Raw genomic sequence first — 12,247 nt, forward strand, 5'->3', positions numbered from 1 at the left:
GAGTAGTGCCAAGTGTGCGTTCTGAAGTTAGAATTTTGTCACTGTTACAAATGCAGGCGAACCTTGATAACTGAACAACGTATTGTAGTCATCTCGATTACTACAGATTACTTGAGTAAATATCTCGAGTAATCGAGCTACCCATGATCCCGAGTACATATATCGAGATCGTGGGTCACGAACGGCACGGTTAACAGTCCCAAAAATAGAGTGGGTAATTTCTCTTCCTAAATGTGATGAGGATTTCCCACTATTTAAATGTTTTAAAAAACGCAAGTCCATGTTTGTGAAGATATTCATACATGGAAGATATTCATACATGGAAGGAAATGAGGCATTAAATTGCATCCGAAAGATAACAGCCGAATATTTCGAAGGCAATGACGAGGTTGTAGCTGAGAAAAAAAGGGGCATGAAAGAGAACCAGATGGAAAAGGAGCTGGTGCTGGCAAACTTCAACTGGAAGAAAGCCGAAGAGAAAATTCCGAAGCACACAGCCACAGGGCTAGACGAGGCTCATGTAAGGCTGATTAACGAATTAGGACCAATAAGTAAGGAAGCTCCGTTAAAAGCAGTAGAAAAAAGTCCAGAAGATTGACGAATACCAGACAGTTGGCGACAAGGTAGAATGAACTTAATTTATAACGGTAAGGGGGAGAAAGATAGAATTCACTCGTATAGGCCGTTGACCATTACATCGGTAATATAAAGGTTACAAATGCAGGCAATTGAGTTAAAGCTGCAATCACGGTCTGTGAAGGAGTACGTTTACCTACGTCAGTTACTCACAGGCATAGAGTTTCTAATAATACCCTAGAGGGAAATGTGGCGCTAGTGTCTACGGGGGCTCTCATGAGCGTTGCCTCAACCTACATGGGAATGATGGGAAGTACAGGCTTCGGATTGACTTCGATCTTTAGACTAGTGGCGTTTGCTTGCGGCGCATTAAACGAATCTATACTCAAACATTATCGCGTAAAAAACTAATTTTATTTCTGCAGTATGTCATATAATGTACAACACGCTACATAAACTTTGTATGACTGTGAGAGGGAAGCACGGTTTACTATGGTTTATCACCAGGACACACCAGGGTATGCATTCTTGTGCGATTCTGTTCCCGATTTAACGCCAGCGAATAATTATTTATTTATTTTTACAACAGCTATAACAACCGTGCATTTACTTATATAAAAATACTCATCAAGTATTTATGGAAATAAAAATGTATTGTGAGAAAGTTTCGCGCCCTTGAGCGGAATGCTGCAAGTGTCGTCTGCTACGACACCTGCTCGTTGCAAACGCGAGACATTTCTCGCAGACGACAGGCACTTGCGAACTCTCTCGCTCTTTCGAAAGGCTGGGTCAGCTGTCACGATTGCTGAACGGCTTCAAGTACTTTTAAGCACATCTGCTGCAGTGCTAGCTAGGATGCTAGTGGCCTCCTACGAGTATATGCTTCATCATACTTTATATTGACGTACCGCTTCCGAAGCGTTATGGCGTGGCTTTGAAATTACCCATTTTGCGACCCTAGACTACAGCCAGGAAGCAGCAACCTGTCCTACCACAAGTAAGTTTGTGTTTTCAAAGTCCTAAAACACGCGTTTCAATGAGCACATAAACGAGCAATGTATGATGAAGCCCTCAATAAAATTTTATTGTCAAGCCACTAGAAGTACAACTGTATATGTCTTGTATCAGTAGTGCCTTCTTTTCCCTATTCTGAAGTTTCATAAAGCACGTAACGCTACAGCGCCAACCTAACACACTTAACAAACCAAAGTCCAAACGCTCAAAACATGTTCTTTCAACGTTTACGATGTCGTCGCTTTCTCGTCAGGACTTCGACACTACACCGCGACACAAACATCGTCTCAGTCGCTGGCCCAGCGCGCTATCGCCACTTCGAGCAACATAACAAAGGCAGAGAGCTTTGCGTTGCACTGTCCCACTGCAGGTTATAGCAATTGAGCTTGAAGCGAAACCAAAACTGAAAAAAAAAGTACTTGTAGACTGGTTCGCCAGTCAATAGAACGCCAATCCGAAGCCTGTACTTCCCATCATTCCCATGATGGTTGAACGATCGCAGCGCCAGATTTCCCTCTAGGTATACTAATATGAAACTCTATGCTCACAGGGGAGCCTGATCATGAGAAGGAAATTTACAGAAGAATAAAAATATGTTCAAGCGCATTCCGCAGCCGTTGTCAGATCTTGACTGGAAGCTTACCATTATCACTAAAAAGAAAGGTGTACAATCAATGCAAGCTACTCGTGCTGACATATCGGTCAGAAACTTGGAGGCTGACACAGAAGCTCGAAAACAAGTTAAGGAGCGCGCAAGGAGCGATGGAACGAAGAATGTTAGGCATAACGTTAAGAACAAATAGGTATAACCGATATTCTAATTGACATTACCAAAAATTAATGGAGCTGGGCAGGTCATGTAATGCGTAGGTTAGATAACCGGTGGAACATTAGGGTTACAGAATGGGTGCCAAGAGAAGGGAAGCGCAGTCTAGGACGGCAGAAGTCTAGGTGGGGTGATGAAATTAAGAAATTCGCAGGTGCTAGCTGGAATCGGTTGGCGCAGGACAGGGGCAATTGGAGATCGCAGGGAGAGGCGTTGGTCCTGCAGTGGACATAAAATAGGTTGTTGTTGTTGTTGTTGTTGTTCATGCTGCTGCTGCTGCTGCTGCTGCTGCTGCTGCTGCTGCTGCTGATGATGATGATGATGATGATGATGATGATGATGATGATGATGATGAGTGCATGTCACGTCAGGGCTTTTAGTATTGGGAAATGCCTATGTACGTAAGCGCGCGAGCGTTGTTAGACGCCGGGTGCGTCGGAGCGCGTCGGCCGCGTTTGCCACTGCGTCGAACCATCGGTCGAACCATAAGCGGTGTTGTTCTCGCCAACGTGATGCAACGTGTGCGCGCAAACAGCGCACACTGAACGCTTTTTCGAAAACAAAGTACATATTTTTTTTTTCTGTGGATTCCCACCGTGCAGGATCCTGGAATGGGTTCCGCAAGTCCTCTTCGCGCAGCAAGGCCAAATCGTAGGCCATGAAAGAGTACAACCTACCGCTGATCGCCTTTGACACCGCCATTTTGCGAAACCCCTTTTTCTCGCGCTTTCCCGAACAAACGAGAACCACGAGAGCAGCACGCAAGGCTCCCCACGTACGCACGCAAGAATCGGATGCGTGCGTACGCGGCGGCCGCGTGCGCATCACGTACCGTTCGTGTTGCTCTCCGCACATGCGCACTTTGCAGAACGTAGCGATCTTACGTACGCAACGCCGTTGCGTACGCAACGTACACAGAACTAAAACTGTCTAACGTCGCTAGGTGATGCTGACGTCACAGTAAAGAGGCGCACACATAACGTCGCGAGCGTCGCTCGACTCCGGGCGCGTCGGAACGCTTCCTTCGTCTACGCGAACCTCTTCCACGCACGCAGAAAAAAAAAGGAAACCTACTCAAACACAGCTTCGCTGTAAAACGATCGCCGTCGGGAAATGGCGTCAGTACAAGCACTTGTCCTGCGCCGATTTCCGTCGTCTGTTCCAGTTTTCGATATTCGTCGCGAGGCGTACTACCGACTAGTACAAGACTTTTTCTACCTTGCCAACGAGACCGTCACGAACCTTCAACGTTGGGTATCTGCATGGGCTTGGGTGGTGCCACATGCCCGGCGTGCGAGACACCCCAGACGATGACCTTGCCCTTGAGACCCTGGTGGATCTCGCGCATGAACTCGGCGTAGAACTCGATCGAACCAGGATTGCCTGCAAAAGAAAACGTATTCATGACGACGCGCCGGTGCGGTTTCGCTGATCCACTCAATGTGCAGTTAAGCGAGTGCCCTTTCACTGCGGGAAAGCATGAGAGCATGTTCGTTTTCATTAATTTCATCAGCGGATTTGGACTTCACATGGGTGTGACGATGAACTGAGCAATTAATTGGCAATTTTCCTTCATAGGCTTATGGGTGTGCTAGAACGGGGTTGAGTAGTAACATGCAAGCGTTAGTCAAGTTTTTTTTTTTCGTTAAATATCAAATATAACTTTGGGTGCTTCTGGTTAGCCTTTCGTTTGGTGTTTCTTTACCTTGATATCGAAAGGCCACTCAATGTGAAGCATATATCTCGTCAAATTAACGGTACACACTTAACAGGCTATAAATTTAAAAGGTAGGCCGCTTAAGTGCTGCATAGCAATGTTAAATACTTTCCGACATATTTTCTTACATGTTTTAGCTAATTTAGCGGTGTTCAGTAATGCCTTATAACATATTAAATCAGGGCCTATTGAGTTTGAATAAAATACATCTTTAAATGTACTTATTACATAATTTGCTTATTAGCTGTCGATTTGGGTTCACGGCCATTGGAGTACTTTAGAAGCTGAATCTGGCCACCCTGGTGCTCGCCTTGTCGGAGTGCCAGGTGATTCTTAAGAACTGCAAGCAACGCATACCCGTGACGACAAAATCACCAGGCACAACGGTCAGCTGCTGTGAAGTATATTTGTCTTACATAAAATCTCAAAAAATGTTTAACCTTTTTACATTACAGTGCGCAGAATGTTCGGTGATCAGGAATTAAATCGTTATCATATTCAGCCTATATAGTGTTTGTCCCAGTCTTGCACTTAAAGCAGGGGGATTTCGTTATCGAGAGTTCATGCAATACTGGCCTCAGAGATCGCACTCGGGCGCCTCCGGTGAGATCTCGGAGGCCACACTGCAAGTTTGTTAGTCGGGAAACTCGAGCAGGCACGCTTCGTTTGCGCATTATTTCTACGCGAGTCTCCCTCCACGGAGAAGTGGTGTGCTCACTCCAGACGTGGACAAGCCAGAAGTTATCTCCCACAAGACTTACAGACGGGAACATGCGACCCGGCCCGTTCGGATGTTTTCGCGTTTCAATGTACGCCGACGATACGAAACTTCGAAGTGCACTGCAGTCTTAGATCAAGGGCGGTCAGGGGAGAGTGACTCCGGCGCAATTTTTAGCCTCGAGGAGATAGTACTTCTTGAAGTTACTGCGGAGTCCTGACCAACGTTATAAGATAACATTGTCCCCGCAACAGTTCTCAGTATTTGAACCTAATATCTCCCCGCTCCTCCTTTTCCTACCGTGAGTCGTCTGCACCAATGTGACTGCCGAACGCAGACGTGTTGTCTTTATCATCAAGAGACCTCTCGACAATCACAATGCGCCATGGCCATTGAAAGCTGAGATAGCATTGTGAGATGGGAATTTAAACAATATTTGATCGCGATATCCGCGCTCAAGTCGTGAGTAATGCGATTACGAAACATTGACTTTTGCGCCATATCTATAGCTTGGAAGACCTCTTCAAATTCACGATAAGCCTTAAGCTATCGTAAGATGGCATTGTCAGAGAGACATTTAACGATATTTGAAGTCGATGTTTGTAGTGTGCTTCGATTTCAAGGGTCGCGAAGTGACTTGATCGTGCGAACTGGTGAAGCACTACGTGCAATATTAGGACCAGCAAATGCATAAAGTACGGAGAGGGCGCAGAAGATCGAGGGCGCGCATTCGTTTCTCACAACTGCCACAATGTGCCGCACGAATTTGAGTAATCTTAACATGCCGCCCTTCAGAAAGCTACACGATACAGGAACACTGTATTCCCTCTGTATTCCCCAGTTTCCCCCTGTATTTTGCTCCGTCATTTTCTGCGCATGCACCATTTTACGTCGGTTTGAAGCTAGGACACTGAGATCCCGACCTCAATTTACCTCATAATTTTCCCTAGAGTGGAGTAAATATCTATTATTTTTAAATAGGAATAGTAATGGTAATTTTGAATACGAACAGTGAGTACATAATATCGGATCTAATATCAAATAATAAAATGCCGAACAGTATACGAATTCATGGCAGGAATATTTATTTCTGTATATTTAGGTATCCCGCCTCTGTTGACTACCCCCTCCTCTCCCCAAAAAGAGGAAGAGCTATATATCTGGGACAAATACTGAATTTTAAGCACAAGATCACTAACTACCATTGCAAGAATCCTGCGAATATCCCCTCAACCTCTTCAAAGCCTGGTTGCAAACCAGCTTTTCAAGAATTTATGGCTCTTGTATACAGAATGGGAGCTTTACAAAAGCGCTAAATAAATGGTTTAAGAAAAACAATCACAAGTCATCGAAAAAGAGAAAAGGGAAACTAATCTCGGACTAAATAAAAGGATATACGTCAACATCTACTTGTGCGCCATAAACACATGTAAGAGAACCCGTTGCAATTAAAACGTCCCTAATAGTAGCGTAAAAAAGATAAAAAGGGTTACGTGACTAGACAGCCAAAAATACTAAATGAACTTGAATGAAGAATATACAAGCGAAACTCAGAGGCTTCCACGGAAAACCGAAAGTAAAACTTATATTGTCCATTTCGTTTCAGCATTCCTTCGAATACATTTCTCGTTGTTTCACCTCTCATAATTTGTGATACTGTGTTTAGCAGACGGAAAACAGCAACAGGACTTTAACAGTCGGTTATTGCGAAAAATTTCGTATTTTCGAATATGCCAAGATAGAAAATAGTTCATTTTCGGATACGAATACGAACAGTTAGTGTGTAATATTTGATTCGCATTCCAAACATCAAACATCCACTCCCACTCCCCTACTTACACCTTTATCACCGAACTGTGTTTACTCGTAGCTTGGGAATAAATCAGGACCCACTATTCCAATCCCTGGCGCGGATTCACAAAAGAACACCGACGCTTAAATTGTTCGTAAGAGAAAATTCCAGCCAACCGTGATGATGGCCATATTATTCGCGAAGGCGCCTTACTAAAGGCAAGGATCCCTTACGAACACAAAGTTTAATTCTGTGCCATATTATTAAGGTAAACAACTAAATAAATATAAAATAAAAGAAGGCAATGTCTTCAGTTATATATATATATATATATATATATATATATCAACGAGTAGAAAGGAAACCGAGGACCCGATTTTTATCAGTCATAAGAAGCCAGACCAGTCTTTGTTTGTTCACTTCCTATGATATATATATATATATATATATATAACACGAATGCTCACTCTTCAATAAAAGGGTTACGCGACTGGAGGAAATTCTAAAGGAGGTGGCAAGGCCTGTGACATAAAGAAACAGTAAATAAAAAAGTTCAGATCATCTTTCTTACGCGCAAAGCAGAACGCACGCAATAAAGAATCCGACCACTTCCTCTAGCACGCTTCGGAAACATCTCCTGCGCCAAAACTTAAAGAATCTATACCATACACTTTCCCATAGAAACCACTACTGGGCACTCTGGCGCTAGCGTCTATGTTGTCCCCAGAACTACGTCGTACGCCGCACTATGTGTGCACTATGTGTGTAAGCTGGAAAACATAGCGCTACAACGTATAATGCAAGCAACTTGCAGAGACTTGCGAATACAAGTGGCAATGCGGCAACGAAAGACCTAGGCCTTATGTTTAGCACAGAGAAACCGGAATTAAGTTCTTCAGTGAAAAGACGACTAATGACGTGACATCAGCTCAACAGAAAGGCACTTATTGTCAAGCAATGTAAATATCTTGGCGTACATGCACATAAATCAGGAATTTGTTATTTCTTGCCCGAGCAGGCTGCCTGAAGACAAGAACATACCGCCGCAAGCATGCACCACAGGACGAGGCATGTCTGTCCCGCAAAATAAAAGAATAAACGGAAACGGGTGAGAACATCGCAATATAATGCCCGAATATTGACCCAGCGAAACGCATAGGGAGTGCCCACCTACCAGAAGCGTTGGGATTCAAAGAAGATGGAAGGGCTAACTGGTCAGCGGTCGAGATAAGAGACGATTAGAGTACTGGTAGAAGAAAAGCGGGGAAGAGACTGATAGAAGCGGAGTCACTTCAAGTGTAACTGCACAGTATAGTAACAGAGGTTTTAAATACGAAAGTTAAGATCGAGATCATGTGGTCCAAAGGCTAGATAGTGATAGATGTAATAAAACCAGATAGAATCAAGTAGGCTAGGTGACTATTTGTCGCCGCCCCGTTACAACGTGGATACCGTTTGAACGTGGATACAACGTGGATCGCTGCAAGCGTGCAAGCATGGCGGTTCATCCAGCGCGGTAATGATGTTAATACGCTGATTTGTCTGAGCTTTGCCCTTCTGGCTTCAAGGAACTTCGTGGTTTCGTGGCACGAAACGCAATAATTTGTAACGATTATGCACGCGCACAGAATCGTATTGCCTTCTAGCATTTATAAAAATAGGATTGCTTGGAAATTTAGGCAAGCTCGAGCAACAAACTTCATCGAGGAAGTCTAGCTTCTTGTAGGGAACGCGTGAAAAAGCTTTAAAGCCTGAAACGCCAGCCTCCCACATTGATTCGGTCCTCAGAGTTTGAAATCCGTATGAAAGACTTGCAGTGCACGGAAAAGCGCCAACTGCAAGGTCAAGCACGTCCGTAAATGCATTCCTATTTACGGAATACATTGTTCGCAGGTATCGTTTGCGTAAACATCCTAAAAGGGTTTTACAACAGAGGACAGAGGGTAGAGAATAGAGGACGCAGAAGTATTACTGCAGCGACAAACCACCTTTTACTAAGCTGCTGGTATCAAGTGCAGGCAGCGACACAATCGTTAAGATGAAGTCCGTTTATCAACAGTTTTTTCTCTTTTATTTCAACGTGAACGCTCATGCAACAAGTACAATAACAAAGCATGACAACATGTCGCTACCATGTTGCAATGTATTGCCATCTACGACTGCACTAACCCGGTATTTCGACCTACTAAAGCTCTGTATCTACGCATCCTGGCAACGCAACCGGGTTCTCTTAACTTCAGCCTATATAGATGCAGTGTGTCCCAGCTAATTTTAGTCAGAGTTCAAAAATATGAAAATGCCACGTAGTTGGTGTTGTTTGGCGTAGCAATGTGATGTTGTTTGCCGTGGCTTGAAGATACTCAAACAATCTTCTTTTAATTACGCATATCTAGATAATTAGTTTTAATTATTTATTCAACTTCGCAATTATTATAATTGGGTTAAATGTATCAATGAGAAAATTGTAGAGCGACATGAAAAACTCCCGATACAGCTTTCTGTTGCTCAATACGTGCTACATAGAAGTGTTTTTTCGAGCGCGACAGAAGCCCGCAAATGCACGCAAAATTGACGCGCGACTGGTCGCTCGAAGCACTTCGCCTGTATTCGTGGGCTTCTTTACCTTGCCTTTGTTCTGACCAGCTACATGGCATTTTCATATTTTCAAACTCAGGCTAAAGTTAGCTGAGGCTCCCTCTATATGTATACTAACAATGCAGTGTTGCGCGGTTTTGCTCGTTACGCTGACAAACTGCTCGGAAATTCAACTTTCTTACATTTTTTTTTTCCTAATCGAGGAGCCCGTAAGCTTTCGTGGCCCAATGCACAAGCCCCTAATATGAGTCACGCCATCCTCAATCGCTATCTGCGACGCAGGATGGCTCTCGCAGAAGCTCCGACAGGCGTTATACTTCGTTTTTCGCATGGCGGCGCACGGCGGCGCACACGTAGCCGTAGGCCAGAAACCCATGTCCGGCTAGGGAGCCAGGCATAACAATGGGATGAATATGCATCTGCGTCGAGCTTCCATGCGCGTTGCGCTTACGCGTCCGGCGTTTCAAGGGCGCGTACGATTACGCCACACCTCGCGTCGCGAAGGGAGCGCATAAAGAACAATAGAATAACGAGTAGGAAATGTATAGGATGTCCTAGCTAACGCCAGCGAAACTTTTCAACGCAATAAATGTTGTAGAAAACACTGTGCACGATACAATTTCAACATCTGGTGTGTTCGGACGTCATTGGTCTAACGACCGAACCCCGTAAGTCTTAAAATCACATCTTGCACAGTGTTCTTTAATCTTTTGGTGTTGCGCTGCTGAGCATGAGGTCGCGGGATCGAATCCCAGCCACGGCGGCGGCATTTCGATGGGGGCGAAATGCGAAAACACCAATGGCGCTTAGATTTAGGTGCACGTTAAAGAACCCCAGGTGGTCGAAATTTCCGGAGTCCTCCACTACGGCGTGCCTCATAATCAGAAAGTCGTTTTGGCACGTAAAACCCCATAATTTTTTTTTTAATCTTCTTTTTTTTTTCGGTGAGCAGCTTGGCTAATGTTAGCTGGGGCATACGGTGTGTGTATGCACCTTCTTCGATTCGAAAAAAAAAATGAATTCGTCTGATGTCCGGGCGGTATTCCAACAGGCCGCGCTGCCTTGCAGCAGTGTAAATTTGAATGAAAATATATCTATAAAGTTTCCTCACCCTCCAAATAGAAGCACCCTTCTTCTTCTTCTGGACCAAGCCCAGCGAGCCGCTCGTACCAGTGAGGCTTTAGAATGGGGGCCCCATCCATCGTGCCTTATTTTTATTTATTTTCAATAAAGTTTTTTTTACCCACTCCAAACTAAATAAGCCATGCCCACTCACGAAGGAAATAGCACCAGCGCAACAATTTCGAGAATTCTGCTTCAAAAGCGTGCAGCTAAATACGCTGGCATTCTTTTCTTTGTCTTAATCGTTCTGATCCAAAAAAGCAGCATTCTACGCATGTGAAAGTTAGAATTTAAGAAATTGTGGAGCTTAACATCCTGGAGCTACAGAGTGGGTTATGGGTGACGTCGCAGTGGAGGGCTCCGGCTAAATTTTGATTAACTGCGTTTCTTTAACGTGCATCCAAAACGTGGTACGCGAGCGTTTTTCCATTCCGTCGTCGTGGGGAGAGACGGTGAGGTTATGATCTGCACGCAACCTTAAGCGTCGGCGTATATTGTATTTGTTGCTTTAGCGATAGTCATCGGTGTGGCAGTGACCAGTGACATTGTGAAGTCCATCACCCCTGACGTTGAGTCGAAATGCAGTCTTTATACAGCCCCTGTATGGTCTAGTGTCGTGCACTTTGATATATAGTCTTCAATAACCCTTTGCTTTGGAATGTGATGCCGCCAAGCGTACACAGCTGCCGTCGGGTCGTGGTAAGACGCCGTTGATGCACTTGCGAACTGCTATTGTTTCAGACGTGTTGCCAATCCGTCAGCCGCGACTTTGATTGTTCTCTGACTGGCGGCATGACAGGTGTGAGCTGACGCGACGTTGATGTGAACTGTGCAGCCTACTGCACCATGTGGAGCGGATAATTGTGTGCCGAATGGGCTGGTTGTTGAGCCTAACTACAGCTAGCCGTGGTGTTATTTACGCATCCCGTTCAGGCATGCTGTGCTCACTTATGCACGCGAAGGCAGTGCGTCCAGAGCAAAATACACATACGAAAATGTTTATGCTTAAAAGGCATCCCTAATATCTTGAAATACTTATGATTGGACATGTGCTACAAGCTTCAATAATGCGTGTAACGTGCTTAAGTCAAACTCGTGGCGAGGTAGACATCCGGCAATTTCTCCCTGCATCGGTACGGTCATCACGGAGCTGGTTCACTGGTTTTATTGTTTTTCGCACTGTTCTGCATCCGGCATATATTTCATGTGGCTCGATGGGTGCTTTCCAAATATGCAGTAGACATGATATAGTTCATTTTCTCGTATGTAATGTCCCTGTAGATCGTTCTTTGTAAACTCCAAACATTATGTTACCTTGACAAAATTTGGGAGAGAAATGAAAATATTTAATCTGTTCTGCAGCCATATACACGCTTTTTGCGAATCTGAAGACGCAACTGCCTGAAAATACTATTTTGCCTTCAATGTGTGACCGTACAGTAGCATCAATAGCTACAAGGGCTGCTCTGGACTACTTGGAGGTTACCGGACTAGACGCAAGGCTTTGAGGAAACCATTGTGCTAGTGCATATATGCATCCATTCTTCCTGCCCTCATAATCATCTTTCATCACTTTTCTTTGCCCCCTTTCCTTTTTCCCGTGTGCAGAGTAGAAGGCCAGAATTCTAGCTCAGGGCGACCTTTCTTCCTTGCTAATAAATTCTCTCTCTCTCTCTCTCTCTCTCTCTCTCTCTCTCTCTCTCTGAAGACGCAAGAAACGTTTTTAAAGTAGGCTTTTAATGGACACAATTATTTCGCACCTGAAGGTACTGCGGTAGCTGAAGCCACTGCGGCGCTTTTCCTGTCTACTTTTCGTTATTACTCTTGCGTTACGTAGCTACGCGACAAATTGCGTCGCATTTGAGTCAACCAACCCGGCTGTGAATT

General features: G+C 44.6%; 1 protein-coding gene across 2 annotated transcripts in view; it reads right to left on the reverse strand.

The window, feature by feature from the left end:
* LOC142583160 (lipid droplet-associated hydrolase-like) overlaps window positions 1-12,247 on the reverse strand; it is an 85,264-nt gene that overhangs the window by 17,682 nt on the left and 55,335 nt on the right. The window contains exon 2 of one of the 2 annotated variants that reach the window (XM_075693509.1): window positions 3,659-3,799. The exons of the other annotated variant lie outside the window; for it this stretch is intronic. Within the exon in view, the coding sequence (XP_075549624.1) occupies window positions 3,659-3,799 (141 nt within the window). The remainder of the gene's footprint in view (window positions 1-3,658; window positions 3,800-12,247) is intronic. 2 annotated transcript variants of the gene reach the window in all.

This window comes from Dermacentor variabilis, chromosome 5 (genome assembly GCF_050947875.1).
Source record: "Dermacentor variabilis isolate Ectoservices chromosome 5, ASM5094787v1, whole genome shotgun sequence".
Lineage (NCBI taxonomy): Eukaryota > Metazoa > Arthropoda > Arachnida > Ixodida > Ixodidae > Dermacentor > Dermacentor variabilis.